The following is a 22077-nucleotide window of genomic DNA, read 5'->3' as shown; positions in this document are numbered from 1 at the left end:
TCAAATTTTTCTTCAAGTATCCACCAAAGTCATCTGTCTGCATAAATCTTATAGTACCATTACCCTCTTGCTCAAAATCTTTCACTTGCTTTCAGTAGCCTCTGAGTAACATGTAAGTATCTTAATGTGGCCTGTGCATAAGGCCCATTCTGACTTGTCTTATATACCTTTGCCTTGGATTTCCTACTGCATAGCAATGTCTGTTTCTAGTTCCTTGTGCTCACCATTACTCTTGCAGACCTAGCACAATCACTGGGATCAAGGTGCTCATTAGTTGTATGTTGAATGAGAATGAAATGTACAAATGTGAGACTCACTGGATTACAAGTATTCCAGGTTCAGAGCTTTAAGCATAGGCTCTTAAGAGTACCACCTTACCTAGGGAGCCTAATATTTCCCTGAGGGGGGATGTGAACCCTAGTGGCTTTATCTATAAAGATCATTTTTGCTCTTGATTTGACATTCGGGGACTCAAGTCTCAGCACTGTCCTGGAATTAGGAAGACTTAGAGCTAGTCTTGGATCTGTTACTTGGAGCAACTAAGATCCTATCTCTAGACTCAGAATCAGTTAAGTCTGAATGTACTTGAAATAGTGGGCTTGAGCTCAAGTAGCCTGCTTAGAATCCCAGCAGTTTTTCTCACTAGTGAACTTCTTGCCTCAATTTTTCCATTTTTCAAGTGGGTGTAATAATAGCCCCTGTTTCACAGAGCTGTGAAATTAGATGGTTTAATGTAGCACATGATATAAAGGAAATGCTGTGATGAAGTTGCTCGTTCCTATGATTGTTATCATTGAAGGAAATAAAGCTGGTTTTTGGAGACTTCCAGGTGACAGACTGTTAGGAGCTTAAACTAGTAGCATGAAAGAGAACCCAGGACTCCTTTTCAATCTCTAGCCCTGGGGTCTAATCTTGCTGTTTTACATCTGAGTGATTTAATCCCTGTCTGTGGAATGTGCAGGAATAATGCTTGCCTCTAATAAATTCCTGAAGAATGGAGGAGCTAAAGAGGATAGAATTAAGGAAAGACCTGACAAGGTGTTTCCATCCCTGTCTGCATCCTCCTTCTAGATGCTTTCCCCTCTAGGTTCCCAGAGCCCTCATGCTGCATCTTGGACCCTAGGACAGCCATGATTACCGTCTTGCCTCTGGCTTGTTTCCATCCTCTTAAGCCTCTTAGAGAATCCAGGAGCCTCTGCTACTGTCTGATTGATGCTCATTGTATAACCCTTTGAGGACATCTGCTTCCTGAAAAGGAACAGTTGCTTTAAAGAATAGTGCCCTCTGGGCTGGGGATGTGGCTCAAGCGGCATGCGTGGGGCCGGGGTTCAATCCTCAGCACCACATACAAAAACAAATAAATAAATAAATAAATATTTAAAAATTCTCTCTCTCTCTCTCTCTTTAAAAAAAAAAAAAAAAAAAAAAAAATAGTGCCTTCATTGTTGAGAATGTTGGGTCCTTTTCAGTTTGGTCCATTACAGCCTAATTGGGCAAGAGTCACTGTTGTGCCTGATATGTGGAGATACTCCAGCAGAGCACAGACCCAGGCCACTCCCCTGATTTATGCTGGATTTTTTCATATAAAATGGACAGAAGGAGCTAACTCCCATCGACCCAGACATGCTCATTTTATCTGCTTACTTTCCAAGATGATATATTTAAACTTAGTACCTAAGTGCTGAAAGAAGGCTGTGAAAAATATTTTATAGTATAGAGTTAAGATTCTCTAGCAACACATCCTTGATTGGCCTTGATTGGCATTTAAAAAAAAAAAAATTTTGTAGTTGTAGATGGAGAGAATGCCTTTATTTATTTTTATGTGGTGCTAAGGATCAAACCCAGTGCCTTACACATGCCATGCAAGCGCTCTGCCACTGAGCTACAGACTCAGCCCGATTGGCGTATTCTTGAGGCTGTTATGGAGACAGAAGTGGCTATGGGGTATTCACCAGCCATCTTGCCAGAAGATAGAGAACCCCAAAATGATGACACTTCACTTTGTGTCCCCACGCCCAAATGGTAAAATTAATCAGATGGGTCTGACCAAAGCATGTACACATGAACATGCTTTGTTCATTTAGTGAATATTTATTGAGTACCTCCTCTGTATCGGGCACTGTGTTAGTGTTGGGATACATTATTGAACAAAACAAAGATCCTTGCCCTTGTGAAGCTATATAAACAATAAACACAATAAATAAATTATATAGTATTTTAGAAGGTGATAAATGAATGCAACGTGAAAAAGCAAGAGTAGCTGGGGGTGGTGGAGCACGCCTGTAATCCCAGTGGCTTAGGAGGCTGAGGCAGCCAGCTTCAGCAATGGCAAGGCGCTAAGCAACTCAGTAAGACCCTGTCTCTAAATAAAATACAAAATAGGGCTGGGGATGTGGCTAAGTAGTTGAGTGCCCCTGAGTACAATCCCTAGTACCCTCCCTCCCCCAAAAAAGCAAGAGTAGAGTAGGATAAAAGATATAGGTAGAGGGCAAATTGTAGTATTAAATGGTGTTGTCAGGATAGGCTTCACTAAACAAAGAGCAGAGCAGGTAGCAGCTTTGCAGTTACCTGGGGCAATGCACTCTGAGTTCCAAAATAGCTAGTGCAAAAGCCCAAAGGTAAGGAGCACACCTGGGTCAAAGATCAAATTTGGCTAGTTCATCTGGGGAGGCTGTAGAAATGGTGGGCCCTGAGTCCTTTTTACTTCTCTGCATAGCTTCCCCTCTCCCCTCAGGGCCATCACTAACCAGTCTTTCCCCTTATTTGCTGCTAATGGCAGGAAGCTTAGAGAGTGGCTGTCAGGGAGAGTGATGATTCCAGAAGACAATATACAGTTTATCAATATTGAATTTTGTAGCTTGCCTCTGCCACCAATGTTGTAGGGAGCTGGCCAGGCTTGCAATGTTATTTGATAATACAGTAATCATCATTTATATCGCAGCTCTATAGTGCCTCTACTACTGATAATGGCTCAGTGCCTAGGTTAGAGAGAGGAAACAGGCTCTAGAAGGGAAAGTGAACCATGTTGAAATGCATGACTCTGGCAAGTTGGATTTTGGCCTCTCTCTCTCTCATTGAAAGAGGACAGTTTAGAAAAGATGCCAATCAAGAATAAAAGTAGCTCTGAAATGCTTTCTTTAAAAATATCTTGGTTTTGTCTCTTGCTATTTCTGGTTGGGAAATTGACTCTTCTTTGTCCCCTTTATCCTGTGGTCCTTCAGCTAAAACAGTGATTAGCAGATGGACAGTGGGTCACACTCTGAAGTTTCTCTGTCAGTCCAGTGCCAAGGGGAAAGAGGGAAGGAGGAGACAGTGTCAGTGGTGCATTCATAGACTTTTAGAGCTTGAAGGGACCTCATCACCTGGAAATGTGATGAAGATTTCTGGCAAATCAAATTGATTTAAAACCTATTCTCTCTTTAAAATGGTGTGGTGATCCAGGTACTATGGTATAAACCTGTAATCCCAGCAACTTGGGAGATTGTGGCCTCAAGTTTGAGGCCAGCCTGGGCAACTTAGGTAGACCCTGTTTCATAATAAAAAAGGAAAAGGGCGGGGATGTAGCTTAGTGATAACATGCCCCTGGGTTCAATACCCAGTACCAAAATGATGATGATGATGATGATGATGATGATGAAGAAGAAGAAGAATACCCAGTACCAAAATGATGATGATGACGATGATGATGATATAGTATGATGTATGTGATGATATCTTATGAAGAGATATATTCCCACTTGTTAAAGAATGTATGAAATAGAGCAGGCTCATACCATAGGATCCAAAAAGAAAAAGCAATTGGTTGTGGGAGTAGCACCTTGTGTTTGCTAGCTCTTTTTAAAATTTTATTATAAGACAGGGTCTCACTAAGTTGCTAAGTCTTGAACTTGCTGCCTTTCTGCCCCATCCTCCTTAGTAACTTGGATTACAGGTACATGCAACCACACCCAGTGCAAAAACAATTTAATAATGTTATGCAGCCTTTACAATGAGCCTAGTCTGTACCTATCACAAGTTTTCTCCAGCTCCACAAAGTGCCATGCAAGAAAAAATGAGCAGACATTGTGGCAAGAAGGAAGGGTGATGTTCAAAAGTTCAGCAGGGCCGACTGGGGGTCGGGGGGTGTCTCCTCATCCTAGTGAGTCAGGTGTCCCTTTGGGTTTAGGACAACCTATCTTCTTGAGGATTCTGAAGAAGTTAAATGACCTCAAGGACCCCAGATGCCAAAGTAAGAATAAAAAGGGGAAAATTGGGGCTGGGGATGTGGCTCAAGCGGTAGCACGCTCACCTGGCATGCGTGGGGCACTGGGTTCAATCCTCAGCACCACATAAAAATAAAATAAAGATGTTGTGTCCACCGAAAACTAAAAAATAAATATTAAAAAATTCTCTCTCTCTCTCTCTTAAAAAAAAAAGAAAGAAAGAAAAGGGGAAAATTGCTAGAAATATAGAAGAGAGGACAGAGATGGCTTAGAACTGAAGTTCTGACTTGAGGCTATCAAGAATACTTGGGACAATTTTGTACAACATAGATTTCTAGGCTTCTGCCCTCACATTCCCCCGTCTCACAGGGATACAGAATAGTCTCTAGGGGCAGGTAGATGCTTCAGGGTTCCAAATGTGGGGGTGAAGGTAAAGGGCAGGGGTGAAAAAGACCAGGCCCAAGCTTCAGTAAATGAAAGAGCGGGGCTGGGGTTGTAACTCAGTGGTAGAGCGCTTGCCTAGCACATGTGAGGCACTGGGTTCAATCCGCAGCACCACATAAAAAACAAATATATCAAATAAAGGTATTGTGTCCATCTACAACTAAAAAAATATATATTTAAAAAAATAATAAAAGGAAAGGGGGGTTCTGTGTGAGATTTTTTAAGAACTATATACAACTGATAAATCCCATGCTGGCCTGTTTTTTTTTTTTTTTTTTTTTCCAATAGGAAATGGGGAAACAGTGCTAGGCTAGAGGTCAAAAGATCTTGCTCTTAATGTCAGTGCTGTTATTCAGTGGCTTTGTGACCTTGGACAAATCACTTTACCTTTCTGAATCTCAGTTGCTTCTACTTTAACACTAAGAAGTTAGAATTGATGATTGCTAAGGTCTTTTTCCAGTTCTGAAAATGTGGGTCTGAGATTCAAAAGAGTGATTGGATTAATCCACTATGAGCTGTTTTGGTACCTTCCTGCATTACATTTGGAAGACAGCCTTTCTACTGGCCTTTTATTTAGGGCTAATCCATTTCCAGCTTCCAGGTCAGCACCTCCCCTGCTTACTTGAGTGTGTTTTCCTTAGAGCAGAATACTTCCTCTGTGGGAGTAGAATTAAAAATTAAGGGCTGGTGTGCATTTCAGTGGTAGAGCACTTATCTCTTATGCATTAGGCCCTGAGTTCAATCTCTAGAATGGGGTGGGGGAATTCAATTAAAAAGTAGGGGTCCCATGACCAGATGATCTTTGGGAATCAGTGGGTTAAATTGCTGTCAAGTCTCTCTCTCTCTCATTTTTTTTTTTTTTCCTTTTTTACAGACTTCTCAGAGCCTCTAACATAACAGGGTGCAATGGTGAATCCCCTAGGGGAATATACAGTATTTCCCAAACCAAAAAAAATTTTTTTTTCTTTTTTGGTGCTGGAGATCAAACTTGGCCTCACACTTGCACAGCAAGTGTTTTCCACTGAGTTATATCCCAGCTCTCAAACTAATTTATGGTGGGGGGGGGGTCTGGTCCCTTGCTTTTTTTGAGAGCATCTCATCAGATTAGTGCTTCATAGAGCAGCCCCGGAAAGAAGTTTCATTGTCTTTCTCTTTCTCTCTCCCTTTTTTTTTTTTTTTCAGTGTGGGGATTGAACCCAGGTCTTCACAAATGCTATGCAAACACTCTACCACTGAACTACATCCCCAGTCCTCTTTCTTTCTTTAAAAACAACAACTCAAAGTCAGATGGCCTTTTATTTGTTTTTTCCCAAATTCTTTTTTGATGTATTTGGCACTGGGGATTGAACCTGACAGCATTTCACCACAGCCTCAGCACTTTTTAAACTTTTTTGTTTTAAGACAGACTCTCACTAAGTTGCCCAGGCTGGCCTCCAACTTGCTATCTTCCTGCCACAGCCTCCCAAGTTGCTGTGTTCATTGTGCCTGGCTCTTTTCCCCAAATTCTTGACCTTCCAGATGGGTAGGGGTGACCACTTTTCCCCAAAGACAGGCGGTGTTTTGTCAGTCTTCCCAAGGCATTCTTGCAGAGAATCCTAGCCATTCTCTGCTAATTGCTGGGGAATTCCCATTGAATTGATACTATTGACAGGTAGAAAAGAGCAAGTAAATGGGCCCATTTGAACACAGAATCTTCTCTTGGTGACCTGGACTGGGGATCAGTATTGACAGATATTATCTGTTGTCTCTCTGGTTTGTGTTGGTTTTCTGTAAAGTGAAAGAAAAGCTGTCATCAGAGTCTCTCAGAGCTGGGCTAGGCTGGGACAAAGGTAAGCTTGCAGACAAGGAGTTGGCTATGTCTTATTTGGATGAGAAAGGCTGGATTGTACTCACTTGAACCTCAAGGCAGTTTTTACACCCCATTTTCCGTGTCCAGTCTCCTCCACCCCATGCACTGGCCTGTCCATTGCCACTCTGCCTTCTTTCTCTTTTATCCCTCTTTTGGGTTCCTTCTATCTCCCTGTGTTCTGTCCTTCCTTCTTCCCTCCCTCCCAATCTCCACTTATCTTCTCATCCCCTCTGCCCCCCAGCCTGGCAGCCTGCCCTGTAGGAATGTTAATTAGCATTCACGATTTAATTAATTCAGTAGCTAATTAATGATTAGGGTCTGGGGTGGGGAGCTTGGGTACAGGGGGGTTGGGGGCTGAAGGTGGCAAGGAGAAATAGCGGAGCCTGCAGAAGGCATTGCAGATGGCTGTGCACTGGCTGGCACGGTGCCCACCGCCATGGATGCAAACACACTCGCATACATACACACGTACACACACAGAGACACACAAAAACTGGAAAGGGTGATCGAGGAATAAAATCAAAAGCATGGAGAGAAGGGCACAGGGGCCCTGGGAACTGGGGCTGTGGGACTGGGGGTGGGGAAGGCTCTAGATCTATTTGAATCTGCTCCGGAAGTAGAAGAGCAAGGGAAAAAAAGAACCACAGGCGCAGAGAAAAGAGAGCTCTCCCGGTACCCCACCCTACCCCCACCCCATCCCAGCCACCCCTCCTCCCTGGCATGGGATTCATGGGCACCAGCTGAGGACAGGGTCCCCTCCTTCTGCCTGTCATAAATACTGGCACTGAAGACCCAGACTCCAAAAGACAGGATGTTCCAAAGAAAATAGTTTTTAAGTTGTTTTTTAAAAAATATATGTGTATACTCCCTCTCTCTCTCTCTCTCTCTCTTACACACACACACACACACACACACACACACACACACAAACGTATATTTTAAAATTGCACCCATTTTGGTGTGAGGGCGAAGGCGAGTGAAAGAAGGTGACCGAGCCAGGAGGAGAGCACAGATGGCTTGGTGGTGGTTTGGTATGGTGAGTTGTGGGGAGGAAGAGAGGGGGGTCTGCAGAGGTTGGGGGTGGATGGAATGAGGACCCTGTTTTCCTCTTTTCGTTTTGCTGTGGATGAAGGAGAGAGAGAGAAAGAGAGAAAGGGGGTGGGGAGAGAAGCGAGACAGATGGCAGAGTGGAGAGGCGGCAGCCAGTGCCGGCACTGCCCAGCCTGGGCGGACCCAGCCTCCCCCACCCCCCCGACTGCCAGCTCTCCAAATGCCACCCTTCCCCCATCCTCCCCTCTCCCCATCCCCCCAGCTTGGCACTGATCTCAGGGAGGGAGAGGGAGGGAGGCTGGGCAAAGAGCATCTGTTCCCTCCATTCTCCCAGCTCCATCGGCTGCCAACCTAGGGCCATCGTCTGCCTCCATCACCCCTCCGCCCGCCCGCCTACCCACCCAATCCCAAACGGGTGCTGGATCAGGTGCCGAATCCGGCTGCCTCCTCGGGTACCAGTCACTGTGCATTGCTGTGTGTCTGCCACCGCTGCCTGGCACTCATGGGGCCGTGTGTGTGTATGTGTGTGTGTGCGCGCGCATGTACATGTACTCATAAGTGTGTGCTGTATGTGAGCCTCCTGGGCATGGGTGGGGGTGGCATTGCGGTTGCCAATCTAGTGTCCAACCAGAAGGAAAGAGGGTTGGAGTAGAAGAAGGTGGGGAAGGGTGTAGGGCCTGGGAGGGGAGAAGAGGGTGCATGAGTTGTTTCATGCTGTCTGCTTACGGGCATTGGCACTGCAGCTGCCACCCTAGTGCCCACAGAGATGGGAGGAGGCGGATGGAGGGGGACAGCGGCAGGAGTCCCCATGCTCTGAGAGGAAGGCGCGGCACACAGGAGCTATTGGCATCACATCTGTCAGGCCGGTGCCCAGTGCTGGGGCAGTAGGGAATGGGGGACCCAGAAGGCAGGGAGGAGGAATGGGAATGTGTTGCTGATGTTGCTGTCCTTCTAGACGCTCAGCTCTGAAAAATGGGTGGACTCTGAAGTGGTTGGTTATCTTCCAGCCTGGGGAAGTGAAGTGGTGGACAGAGTAGACAGGGAAGTGCCAGGAATGTGTTCAAGAGCCATGGAGAAGGGTTTGTGCCACCACACGCAGGGAAAACAACTTTGGGATGGCAATATAACCTCTGGTCAGAACAACCTAGGGGACTGGGGCATGAGATGGGGCAATGGGGACACTGGCACTGTCTATGGAGCCTGGCTCAGGCTCTGACATTGTGTGCTACAGGGGAGGGTGATAGTTCCTCCTGCCAATCTGGTTTAGAGGGTTGTGCCAGATGTGAGAAGGAAGGAGGTAGGTGTGGAGGTCTTTATTTGGGAAAACAGACTTTTTTTCTGCCAGGAACTCCTTCTATTCCCTCTTAGGCATAGGGAGTGGAACTACAGATGGAGAGCAGTGTGAGACACAAAGGAGGAAGCACGCCATTCCTAAGACCCTAAGGAAGATGGGTGGAGAGAGGCTGGCAGTTCTGCCTGGCCTCCAGCCAGTTCCCGCTGAAGATGGTCATATCCTCTATCCTGGTCTGTATGTGTCACCATTGCAGGCGTAGGAGGGGAGGGAAGGACTTGATTGCTGAGGCGGGCTCTGGGATGGGAAGGGCACGTTTCTGCAGATCCCAGTTTGACTCTCCACTCTAACAAGTGAGGTGTCTCATTTTTCTCTTTGGTGTTTTTCTTTTCTCCCCCTCCCTTTGCCTCAGCCCTCTTTCATCTTTCCATCACCACCTGGGTCCTACTGCTTGGCATCCAACCAACTAGATGTCGCCACGCTTGGCAGTGCTGTATTGGCATGTGTACAGTGTCTCAGATCCTGGCACTGCGGCAAACCCAAAGCCGCCAAATGTGCTCACGACGCCACTTGGCGGCAGTGAGAGAGAGGGGGCCATGCACAATGGAGTGCCAGGCATTGGGTGGAGCTCTGTGCTGGGAAGTTGCACAAGAGGATGCCCTTAACAACTTGGCTGAGCCAGCACTTCCTAGACAACTCCAACTCTGCTGTCTCCCAACTGGACACTCACCTAGCTCCTGCCCTCACTGCTCTCAAGAAAAGGATTTGGCTGGTACTATACTCTGTTTGAATGGCTATGCAAAGTGAAACTAGAGCACAGAGGAGCAAGGATGCCAGGCCAGTGAACTTTCTAGGCAGCAAGGGCAGAAAAAAATCCTAGGAGAGTGAAAAGCGAGCCTGGAGAATGCCAGCTATATTGTCACCAAGATGGTACCAGAAGAGATTGGAAGGATGAAATGCGACTCAGTGTAGAACACTTGCCCAGCATGCATGAGACCCTCCCTGGGTTTGATCTCCAATACCACAAAAAAAAAAAAAAAAAAGAAAAGAAAAGAAAAAGAAAATAAATACTCTTCAAGAGAGATTGGAGAGGACAAAGTAGGTAGGCCTTACTGCTGTTGGGTAGTGGAGTGGGTTGCACCAATGTGTTGCCTAGTGCCGTATGATCAGTTGAGCTGTGGTTGAACCAAACCAGTTCTTTTTCCTTGGTTAAAATGTTCATATTTAAACTGGGTGTTGTGGCATATGCCTATAATCCTGGTGACTGGGGGGAGGGGGCGGGCAAGGTAGGAGGATTGAAAGGTTGAAGCTAGCCTCAGCAAGTTCGCAGGCCCTGTACATTTTAGCAAGACCCTGTCTGGGGATGGAGCTCATTGGTTAAGCACCTCTGAGTTCAATCCCCAAGAGCCTGCCCCACAAAAAAGTTCATATTCAATAACTCTCCTAGAAAGATGGAGAGGTTCTTTAGACTTAGAGAGGAAGGCAGGTGTTAGGAAAACAAAGCCACCTGGGACTTGTTCTTCCAGAAGCATTGCAAGATTTCGTATTTAGGAATTTCTCAAAGGTACCCCAAATGGAATTGGATAAATTTTGTATCTTTGAAATGTACTCCTGAAAATCAACAATGAACCCTGGTAGAGGGTAAAGCCCCTGGAGAAGAACACCTAGCATCTCTGGTAACACATACCAGCCCCTACAAACCTTAATCTTGAGCCACCCTCTATAAGAATATCCAGTAGAAATGGCTTTCTTTGCTTCTTGGGTAGCTGGAGGTCGGCTATAGGTCAGTGACTTGGAAGATGTGATAGAAAATTTGCTTCTGGGTGACTTCAAGGAGGAGGGTAGGTGGCTCTGGGAGATAAGATTGCCCAGAGGGAGGTATAGTCATCTGTTACCCATGCATGCAGGACTGGGCTGCTCAGGGCACGGGAGTTCTGATTTCAGCATCTCCAGAAGTGGATGAAAGCTTCATGAGAAGCAAGGTGATTTCCACAGAAGAGCAGAAAACAGGAGGCACTCAGCAAGGGGTGAGTGGACAATGTTTCTATCTTCTCCCCTGTTCAAGTGCAGCTATCATAAACAGAAAATACCATCAAACTTCTAGTCTATTGGAGGGTAAGAGGATGGGCGGGGGTTGATGTCAGGGTAATTTAGAAGACAGGTCTGAGGTGGGGAAAAAAGGAGGGGGTGTATCTCAGTGGTAGAGTACTTGCCTAGCATGTGTGAGGTCATGGGTTTCATCCTTAGCATAGGGTGCTGCTAGCCCCCTGTGTGGGAGATACTGGTGTAACAGGACTGGTGCTAGGTGCTAGGCACTGGGGCAACAGATATATATTGAGCTGGACTCTAGTCCAGAGAACATAGATCACTTCATCAGGAGTTTCTGGTTCAGTCACCCAAGGTGTGGTCCAGGAATGTGCATTTTAAACACACACTCAGGTGATGATGATATAGATGGATGAACTTTTGAAAAACACTGTATTAAGAGATGGCAGTCACTTTATAGGACAGTTGATCTAGTCTGGGTTCCCTTGCCTTTGTGTTTCTCTTCTTCCTCAGCCATATTTGTGTCCTTATGCTGTCATGGTCCATATATATACATATATGTGTTGTGGGATGTATGAATGTATGTGTTGGGTGAGGGCAGTAGGCAGAAAAGTAGGGATTGTGAAGTTTAATCAGGGACATAACTTATTCAAACTTATTCATTGGCATTAGTATAGCAGAAGAATCCCTTTGAAAACACTTTCAAATTCACTCTTCTTTTTACCCCCAGATGTTGATTGCCTGACTCCCCAGGTGTTTCTGAAATCTTATCACTGAGAACCACTAGTTTAAGAGCATTGCCACAAGATAGTTCATGGTTCAGTGAGATTTGTATGGATTTTGTATGTGATTTGTATGGTATAGGTCCTAGTCACACATCTGGATCCTGGTTAGTAAAGTAGGATAGGCAGAGTACAGGGCCAAGCCTACTGCTAACACCCTGCAAATTGCAGATGCTGTTGCTGCTTGAGCATTTGGTGGAGATACCCAGAAGTGAGCATAATCTGGGCATTCTTAAGTCCAATTGAGAAGACAAGGTAATATGGGAGAGGGGAGGATTGTAGATGTGGAGCAATGCTGAGCCCCTGCTGATTATTCATTTGAGAATTTTAGTCGTTGTTTAGTCATTGTATAAGAATGCGATATAGCTGGGTCAGCCTGTATTGCCTTTACCCCTTTCCTTGAATAGGTTCAGTTTCTTTCTGGTTCACCTATAAGCACTCATCCTACTTCCACTAGCTTCTAGCCAGGAATTTCTCTGTGGCTGGGGAACTGCAAGAAACACCAGGCTCAAACTGCAAATAGGGAATGACATTTATTCCATGTCTGTGCTTTGTATGGAAGGCTGGCTGGGTCCTCTATGTCAGGGAGAGTCACTGGGTGGTCATGCAATTGAGTCATCTAGTTTTTTTGCCCAGTGTTACATTCTTTCTGTAGTCTCCCAGGCAGGGCTTTTCCTCAGTACTACTTCCTATCTTTCCTCAAACTTCATAGTCTGTGATCTAGGTCTTTTACAAATGTTCTCTCTTGAATTTTATTTTGTCTGATCTTTTCATGTTATATTCAAACTGTAATCCTGTGGACCTGGTGCTGGGTCTTCTGTTTTTCTTGTAGCAAGCACTTCTTATTGGAATATTTCTTCCTAATTCAGTCCTCTAGACATGACACACACATGCCTATAAATTTCTGACTAATTTTTGAGAGAAATACCTCCCTATTATGGGGCTTTTTCAGTTTTCCCTCTTTCAGGATGATAAAAGTGTTTTCCCAAAATCTTCTTCCTACCTTGGTATGGTGGTGTACACCTATAATCCCAGTGACTTGAAAGGCTAAGGCAGGATTACAAGTTGGAGGCTAGTTTGGGCAACTTAGTGAGACCCTGTCTCAAAATAAAGAATAAAAAGGTACCAGGGGTTTAGCAGAATGGTAGAGTGTCCCTGGCTTCAATCTCCAGTACCACAAAACAAAAATAAAAACCCCAAAAGTTTACTCTCTTTTTTTTTTTTTTCTGGTACCAGGGATTGAATTACTCAGGGGCAGTCAACCACTGAGCTATATCCCCAGCCCTTTTTTGTATTTTACTTACAGACATGGTCTCACTGAGTTGCTTAGCACCTCACTGTTGCTCACAACCTTCCTGCCTCAACTTCCTGAGCTGCTTGTATTACAGGTTGTGAGACACCGCACCTGGCTTAAAGTTTACTCTTGATTTTTCCCTTAGCTCTCCCTTCTCTAGAGTTCAGTTATTTAAGGTCCTTTCCCATGGGTTAAAGTTCAACATTTGGTCTCTCTTCCTGCTAATGGTTACATTTTCCTCTTTCTGTTCATAAGGTTTCCCTACCTACTTTTGTGTGAGGAAAATTAGCATATATTGAAGAGTGTTTACACTTACAGGAGTGTGGTTATGATCTGGAGGCATGTTCCTTGTGCCTATGCATATTCCCAGGGTACCATCTTTCTTGCATTCGTGTGTATCCCCATAGATATCTTGGCTGGGGTTTGCTTCTCTTTTGGAGGCTGGACTTTCTTGTTTTACCAGTGCCATTATATACAGAGAGATCTCTGTTTCAGGTGTGTGAATATCTTGTGTGCATGTGTGTAGTACTGGGGATTGAACCCAGTAGTGTTCTGCCTCTAATCTACATCCCCAGCCTTTTTAAAAATTTTACTTTGAAACAGGGTTTCACTAAGTTGCCATGTTGGCCTAAAACTTGTGACCTCCTGCCTCCATAGTAGCTGGAACTAGAGGCATGTATCATTATGCCTGGCTCAGATATGGAACTGTATAGGGATGAATGATTGGATGAGTGAACATCTTAAAATAGATGAGGGTGGTGGTGATTTGGGGAATCAATGATCTATAAGCCTTGAAAGTGGATAAGGAATAAATAGAAGGGGGGTGCTATTATTCCAGGAAAAATTGGCTTTCTTGGTTTGTATATATGCTTCTGTAAGTACACTCCAGGGCTGGGGGTGGGGGTGGGTAAGAACAGTTTTCTTTTTGCAGTCCTGTTGTAGACACTGCCCCATTTGGCCACTAGTGCTTCATATGTTTTTTTTTTTTTTTAATATTCTTTCAGAAAACTTTGGTTTTTGTTCCTAGTTGACAAGTGGGCACCTTAAGCCATCTTCATATAGATTCTAGTTTAGAGCAAGGACAGCCAAGATCATTTATAGGTCCTTTCACCTCCTGCCTCCTAGTAATGATCCTGGTAGTAAGAAGAGACCTGAATTTGGGTACTTCCTTAGGACCTGTGTATGTTAGAAACTCCAAGCTGTGGAAGACCAGTCTTGATCCATCCATTCAGGCTTAACTTTATGGATTGCTGGGGTGATGCTATAGAATAGGTGTTGCTGTGTCAGATGTTTTGAGTTTGTCACTCCACAGGATCCTGGTGACTTAATGGTCACCTCTAGTATTCTGCATAGGACTTGGCCTTCTGTCTACCAGAATGGCCACCATTCATTTCTCTCTGGAGCAGAAGGGCTTCTACTAAGAATATCAGGTCTGAGACAGGGGCTGGGGAGGAATGCTTCCAGCCACTGGAAATGTCAAATATGTACCCTCAAGAAGCATGTTGATTGACGTGTCAGTAGAGTTAGCCAGACTATTTTGCCCCATAAATTCCAGGGTTCCAGGTAAGTACAGTGCTCAGTCAGTTCCTGTTATCATTGTGAAGGACCTGAATGTCTCCCAGCCTGGGGTTGGTTGGGTTTCAGGGGTGTTTGGTGTTGGAAGGCAAGAAGGGAAATTTATGGTTAAATCAAGTCTTAGTGAAAACATTCACAGTTCAAACTAAAGCCAACCTTTCCCAGCTGTAGGTCCCTAAAATGCATGACACCATACCTTGAATTCCATGTCAGGTGTTTGCTAAGGTTTTCTTTTAAAATGTTTCATTTTCTCATTTTTTTGGTCATTGTTTTCAGATTTTATATACAAGTCACATTCCCAGAAAGCACAGAGTGAAAAAGCTTCTTTTCTCATACACATGCTGCTAAGAAAATAGTTTTATACACAGAATTTCAACAGGAGAAAAAGATAGGGAGAGAGGGATGTGAGAGAGATGTTGAAAAGAAGGAAAGGAAGGGTTGAAGCAAGCGCTAGACTTCAGTGTGTTAGTTGTTCTTCCCTTCTAGTGCCTACATTTATGACTGACATTTTTGGTATCATCTGAATAACTAGTTCAGCCAATTGTAGCTTACCTGTAATTGGCTGAAGTTGGAGTTCTGGATTTTAAAACTGAATGGAACAGGATGTGAAATTCACAGAATACATGGGGACTAAGGACTAAGCTGGATTTTCTCTTCCTCAGTCCCCTCCCATGTTTTCTGCACTGCTACTACTACTACTTCAGTATAAACATGTTCAGAGAGCACAGTGTTTGAGAGACTGAAAAACTAAGTCCTGGAACTGGCTGACTTGTGAATATTAAATGGATAATGGTGGTGGAAGCAGTGTGAGGGAAGAGATCTTGGGGATAAGGGAGCAGGAGACATATCTGGAGGACATGGGAAATTTTGCAGGCTTTTCTTGCTAAAATAAAACATTTCATTTTCTACCCTGTGCCACTTTAGCTGGGTTTTGGGGTTGTCAGAATTACCCCCTGATGGTTACAGAGGAAATGAGGTTGGGGTGAGGAAGCTTCTTCTAGGTCATTACTCTTCTGTTGTTTCTCCTGGTGATAGTACCCATCAACTAACATCAGCTCTAGATCTTGAGATCTAGATCACAGATCTTGATTTCTTTGGAATTGTCTCCAGCAGCTGCTGCTTAATGGAGGAGGTGTGCCCTTCTAGGTCAGATGGAGCAGGAGCAAGGGCAGAGGACAAAGGGGAGGAAGGAACATGGGGAACAAAGAACCATGCAGAGGCAAAGGAGGTTCAAGAAATGTCTAAAAATGTGATGGCACCACAAAAGGAAGGAAACTATGTTTATGGAAAAAAGGAAATGAGAGGAAATGGAGGTAAGTGAAAGGGATTCATACCTTGATTTCAGAAACCAAACTTTCCCATCTACCCCTATTTTCCTGGGACTGCCAGGATAACTTCTGGCAATATTGACTTTCTGACAGCTAAAAATGAGGATATTACCTGTTCTGATAAATACTCAGTTCAGGGCACAGGGACATGTCTCCTCAGGGTCCAGGCCCTTTCCCCATTACCAGACCTCCCTCTGCACCTGGGCACTCACTGTAAGGGGAAGGCTGCACTGCTTCCAGTCCTGTGAGAATTGCCAGCCCCCAGAAAGGAATTAAAGCCATCTGGTCTTCCAGAGATGAGGTGGTCTAAAGAAACCCTTATGGGAGAGGGGGACACAAACAGGAAAAAACACTTGTTTGATGGGAGAGTTTTCTTTTTTTTTTTCTCTGTATTTTCCAAGTTTGTTTTTCTTTAGTTCATTCCACTGGTCTCTCCATCTCTCTTTTGTGAGCACGTGCACGCACTCTCGCTCTCGTTTTTTGGTTGTGTGTGTTTCAGTTTTTAAAAGAACTTTGGATTTGCCGTTGGTGGGCAGCGCCGGTCCCTGGAGGCTGGACCACCCCATGGCAGGGCTAGGACAAGGGGCAGGTCCACGGCTGCTGAGAGGATCTCTGTGTTTAAAGCCTTTGAGAATAAGTTACTGCAGTTCCCAGGGTGTGGGGTGGGGGTTGGCAGAGGGGTTCCTGTCGGCGGCTTCCCCTAGAGTCCAGGCCGCAGTAGACCCCATCAGGTGAGGAGAGGGTTTTGAGGGATGGGTTTGGGGAGAGTGAACTGGAAGCACTTCTCCCCCTGCCAACCTCCAGTTTGGTTTAGAGTTTTGTGGGCTCCCTGCCCATCCCAGGCTCCAACTTTGGGAGCCAATTGGGTTTTTGGAAAGAGTTTGAGAATGGTATGTCGCTCTAGACAAGGAGGGTAGGAAGAAGGGGGAGTGGCAGTTTATTTTCCATCCCCCTTCTTTGTCTTGGGTTTTCTTTTTCCTTCGTTCTTCTTCTTCGTCTTCTTCTTTTTTTTTTTTTCCTTTTTTGGTGTTTTCTCAGTTAGTGGAATATTATGGGATAGTCTGTGTTTATAGAAGTGGGAGGGGGGCTGGGAATTCATTGGGGAAATGGAAGGTGGAACCAAGAGAAGGTTTATGTATGATACACAGACAAGTATGAATAATCAAGATGCCAAGGGGTATGTGTCTGTCTGTCTATGAAAACATATGGGCAAGGGCTACATCTGCCAGGAGCTGAGGAAGAGGATCAAAGTGTGTCTGTGGGTGAGGGAGGAGGCAGGACTCTGCTGGAGGTGGGGTGTGTGAAGCCCACTGAGGGTGGGAATTGAAAGATCCCCATGAGGTGGGCAGAGCCAAAGGTTGGGGTGAGGGATTTGAGTTCCCACCAAACACCCCTTGGGGTAGAAGAGGGAGACCTCTCCCCATCTTGGTTAATCTGTTTATAAAGCTAGAAGTGTAGAGGTAGTAGTAGTTTTTGGGTTGGAGTCCGTGTGAGGTAATCTTGCTTCCTCTTTGGCAAAAGCCACAGCAGCTGGAGCAGCAGTGGTGGCGTTGGTGACTGTGATGGGTGGGCCCCCTGGGGGTGGGGCCGCCTTGCGCCTGTGGGCCGAGGAGCGCAGGTGGGAGGCCAGGGCTTCACGCCCACTCAGCAGCACCTCACATGCCAGGCAGTGGTAGGTGCAGATGGGCACTCGCAGTGGGGGGGGCATGGGACCCCCAGAACTCCGTCCAAAGAAGCAGAAGGATCTCTGGTGGGCAGTAGCTGGGGCCTCCCCTTCAAATGCCATCTTGCATTGGCGGCACAGGTAGCGATGAGTCACATCCACAGTGGAGATGCCAGTACTGCCTGTCAGCAGCTCATCAGCCTCCCCAGCTTCCCCCTCCCCAGGAGCAGGCAATTCAGGAGGCTTTGGAGGTGCTGTGGCTGTAGGCTCAGGGGGCTGGGGTGGTGGCTGGAGGAGGGCATTGGGGAGCAGCCCAATGAGGGTCTGAGGTATCACAGGGTTCATGGGAAATAGCCCCTTTTTCATGCCATAGAGCTGTTGAAAGTAGGCCCCCTGTAACTGGGGGCCAAAGACAGCTGGCGGTGATGTCCCTGCTGTGGGGGGTAATGGGAAGGGCAGGAATTGGCCCCCCAACAGGGCTGGGACAGTGGCCTTCAATGCTTTGAGGTTCTTGAGGGCATCAGTGGAGGGGTTGGTAGGGGCCACAACTGGCTTTCGCTCACCAGAGACCTTGTCCCCGGAGGGCTCGGTAAGTGGGCCCGGGACAGAGTCCGTGGTGCTTGCTGTGCAGGTGTCAGTTTGGTCGGGCACAGATCTCTGAGGCAAGGGGCGTCCGGGGCCAGCAGTCTGGACCACTGTGGTAGCAGGCAGGACTGAAGTGGCAAGGCCAAGGAGGCCTGAGGAGGCTGCAGGGCCTAGGAAGACGAAAAGAGGGATGAAGGGTTCATCACCTCTGCTCCCATTGACCTCTCTTCTCTCAACCATGGCCTTCTATAGTCACATTCCCACCACCCAGCTTCCAGCCCCCCTTCCCTCCTTTCTCCTAATAGCTGGAAGCAAAGGAGGACCATAGGGAAAGACTGGACCTGGGAAAGTAAAAAAGGCAACGGAAGGGCATGGCATTAAAGGGAGATGTTCTCAGAAGTCCAACTCCTCCCAGCCTTCCCACTCACCTGAGCTGAAAGGAGCTAAGCTGCTGAGTGGTGGCTGGGCCAGAGCTGGGCTGGACAAGAGCACTGGGGCCAGGCGAGGCAGGACTGGGGCAGCTCCAATGGGCACTGAAGCAGGTGTGGTGACAGGTGGGGCCTTGGGAGTTGGGGGGACCTCAGGTGCTGGGGCCAAGTCATAGCACTTGCTTTCATTCTTCAGCTGGGCTCGGACTGCCTCTTTGAGTTTGGCCAGGTGCTGGCGGGAAAAAAGATGGCCTCGGCAGGAAACATAGAAATCATACTTGACATCACAGTAAGGGCAGTCGGTGCGCTGGGCTGCCAAGGGGCCCTCGCTGTTGCCCCCACTACTCCCCACAACCACCCCCTGCAATTTGGCCTTCTTTTCCTTGGCTCGAGCATTCTGGAACCAGACCTGAATGACTCTCTTGGGCAGCCCAATCTCTTCCCCTAGCACCTCACACTCCTGCATGGTTGGGGTGCGGTAGGCTTCATAGCAAGCTTTCATGATCTTCAGCTGCAAGCTGCTCATCTGGGTCCTGTAGCGCCGCTGCCCCATTCCATCTTGAATCCCACTCCCACCTCCCAGCCCCCCACTGGTCCCTCCACTGGGGGACTCTGGTTCAGCTAGGCTGGAAGCAGATGAATCACTTAGGTCTCCTGCAGATGGACTGCAAGCCTCACTTTCTGGAGAAGCTTTAGATGGTTCCTCTGGTATCTCATCTTCACTTGGTGGAGGGGGTAGTGGGAGAGGTAACGGTGGTTCTGTTGATGTGATGGCCTCTTTCCCAGGTGGCAGGAAAGGCAGAGGTCCTGCAGTAGGGGTGACTGTAGGATAGGGAAAAGCAGGTGCTTCCCTCTTTGAGGCTTCTCTCCCAGTCCCATCATCCATCTTGCCCAATAGGAGGTTAAATTTAGGGAAAGGTGCAGGGGTGGGTGTGACAGTGGGTTTGCCTGATGGACTAGGCACCCCTCCAGGAGTGCTTCGAAACTGGCCTTTCCTTTCCCGGGCCCTGGTATTCTGGAACCAGACCTGTACCACTCTCTTTTTGAGCCCCACCTCTTCAGAGATGCAGTCAAGCATCTTGCGTGTTGGATTGGAGTCCTGCATGTACCACCGATACAGGATCTCCAGCTGCTCAGGCAGGATGGTAGTACGCAGGCGCTTGTCCCTGGGGGGCTCACCCTCCCCTCCACCCCCTACTTCACTGCCTGTGGGGGACAGGCTGCCCTCTTCATGCTTCCGTTTGAGGGGTGGGCCTGGCACTGGTGGGGTCCCTGCCACCAGAGGGTTTCGCTCCCCAAACACTAGCAAGGGTAGATCTAAGAGCTGAGGGGGAGCACTGGGTTGCACAGATGGCAGGATATGTAGTCGGCGGTGACTTGTCAGGAGGTCCTGGCTCGGAAAAGTGATGCCACATTGGTCACAGCTGTGAGCTGGGGAAGGTGAGGGAGGAGCCTTCCCTTCTGGCTCTTTGCCTCCTGGCTTTGTTGCCTCTGCCTGGCTCAGCTCCTCCATTTCTGGAGGTTCCGGTGATGGACCCACAGGCCCTGCTGGGGGCTCCAGACTCTGTTCCTCTTCTACTTCTTCCTCTTCTAACTCTTCCTCCTCTTCCCCTCTCTCTGCCTCTTCTTCCTCCTCTTCAGGGGTCTGGTCGTCATAGCATTTCTTGAGGTGCCGCACCAACTCAAAAACACAGGAAAAAGTGGTGTGGCAGCGCCTGCAGCCAGAAGCTCCCCCTGTGCCTCCTCCCGTGGGCACAGGCCCACTCTCGCAGGCATTTTTGCGTGCTTTTTGACGGGCATTCTGGAACCACACTACCACCACACGGCTAGCTAGACCCAAGAGACTTGCGAGCCGCTCCACCTCTCCGTCCTTGGGGTAGGCACTGGTCTCAAAGAAAGACTGCAGGGCCTGGGTCTGGAACTCCGTGAACTTGGTTCTGGAAAAGCGGCGGCCTGGAGGAACTAGGGGAGGAAGATTCCCTCTGGAGCTTTCTTCCTCCTCTAGGGGCCAGCGTCCTCCTGGCCGGCTTCGTTCTTCAGGAGCACGGGCCCCTCCTGCTTCAGGCTCTGGGACCAGGAAAGGTGGGCCCATTTGGGAAGCAGGTGGCTCTAGAGACCCATCAGGAGGCTTGGGAGGCTCCACAGGGGGTGGGTAAAGGCTATCATAGCTCTTTCGAAACTGAGCTGCATACCGGCTCAGAGCCTCAAAAGGCAGAAAGCGGCGATGGACATGCTCCTCATGTGTCTTGAGGATGAGCATATTGGAGAAGAGCTTTCCACAAGCTCCACAGGCCAGCTTGTCTCCACCCGCTAAGGCCTCTGGGGGAGGAGGCGTTGGGGGAGGGGGCACAGCCTGCTTTCCTTCATTATACTGAATCACCAGCTCAAAGCCAAAGTTTTCTAGAAGGGCTTTGGCTGCAGTACGGGCAGCCTCGTTGGGTGATGGGTGGGGTGGTGAGGAGGGCCCTGCCTCACTCCCCTCCTCTGCCAGGGGGGGCCGCTCCCATTCCTGCTCAGCTAGCTCAGCCTTGGGGGGTGGGGGTGGGGGAGGTGGAGTGGTAGCTGGCAGGGAAAGCATAGGTGCAGGCCCAGCCAGTGCCAGCTTGGGCCCCACCTTGAGGTCGTGGAGGTAGAAGGGCAGGAGCAGCTGCTGCTGTTGGAGTTTAAGCAGTGATTCGGGCACTAGAGGGAAGTGGGGTAGGACTGGTGGAGTGAAGAGAGGGGCTGGAAATCGGTGCAGGTCCAAGGGAGGGGGAGGTGGGGTTAGGAAGGGCAGTCCAGATATGAAACCACTGGGGTCAGGCCCCTTCTTTTCGGTGCCCACCTCCCCCTCTGTCTCTCCTTCCTTGGGCTCTTCTTGACTACGCTCTGGCCCCTCAGTCTTGGCATCAGTCTTGGCCCCCCGTGAGCGAGTCTGATGCAGAACTGATCGCATGTGGATCTCCAGGGTGGAGCTCTGGTTGTAGGAAACTCGGCAGACTGTGCATTTAAAGGGCTTGTCTGTGGTGGCAGCAGTGGTGGGTGGGGCACCAGCTTCTCCCCGACTAGGGCCAGAGGGGTCAATGGCTGCCTTCTTCATCTTATGAAGATGGGAGACAGAATTATAGTGAACCAAGAGGATATTCTTCTGGGTAAAGGACTCTTTACACACAGTACACTTATAGGGCCGGGCAGGATCAAGAAACTTGTCAAGGGCAAAGTTGGTGGTCTTCCGATAGGTCAGAGGGTGGCGAGAGTCAGCTGGGCCTAGCTCTGCAGAGCGGGGCTCCCCCACAGTCCCCTCTTCCTCCTCAGCCATTGTGGATGGAGGAGCCACTTCTTCAGCTTGGGTATCAGGCCGAAGGACAGGAGATGGGGCTGAAGAAGAGGGATGATCGGGGCTTCCCGAGGGCTTGTCTGGGACCTCAACCTGGGTCTGGGGAGGCTCAGGAAGAGGATCTGGGCTGGCTTCTGGGGTCAAGTTAGAGCCTTCTACAAGAAAGAAAACAGGATACGGTGAAAAAAGGCTACTTTGGTCATCCCTCCATCCCACCTCCCTGA

General features: G+C 47.8%; 2 protein-coding genes across 7 annotated transcripts in view; one reads left to right on the top strand and one right to left on the bottom strand.

Moving 5' to 3' along the window:
• The first annotated feature begins 7300 nt into the window (after window positions 1-7300).
• The window catches only part of Thtpa (thiamine triphosphatase), a 48821-nt gene continuing 34044 nt past the window's right edge, over window positions 7301-22077 (top strand). The window contains exons 1-4 of one of the 6 annotated variants that reach the window (XM_048798799.1): window positions 8238-9073; window positions 9249-9938; window positions 10744-10863; window positions 15647-15846. Coding sequence is in view for 1 of the 6 variants with exons in the window: in XM_048798797.1 (XP_048654754.1) it covers window positions 8994-9073 (80 nt within the window). In the remaining 5 variants the exon portion in view is untranslated. Of the gene's footprint in view, window positions 7532-7879; window positions 7998-8237; window positions 9074-9248; window positions 9939-10179; window positions 10864-14443; window positions 15847-22077 lie in introns of those variants that run through there. The other 5 variants (XM_048798797.1, XM_048798800.1, XM_048798798.1 and 2 more) reach the window with 5 other exon arrangements.
• Window positions 16728-22077, bottom strand: part of Zfhx2 (zinc finger homeobox 2) — a 30413-nt gene continuing 25063 nt past the window's right edge. The window contains exons 9-10 of the mRNA XM_015492550.2: window positions 18538-22008; window positions 16728-18279 (exon numbers count right to left, since the gene is read on the bottom strand). Coding sequence (XP_015348036.1) covers window positions 17300-18279; window positions 18538-22008 — 4451 coding nt within the window. The 3' untranslated portion in view covers window positions 16728-17299. The remainder of the gene's footprint in view (window positions 18280-18537; window positions 22009-22077) is intronic.

This window comes from Marmota marmota, unplaced genomic scaffold (genome assembly GCF_001458135.2).
Source record: "Marmota marmota marmota unplaced genomic scaffold, marMar, whole genome shotgun sequence".
NCBI classification, from domain to species: domain Eukaryota; kingdom Metazoa; phylum Chordata; class Mammalia; order Rodentia; family Sciuridae; genus Marmota; species Marmota marmota.
This window is presented reverse-complemented; position numbering and strand designations above follow the sequence as displayed.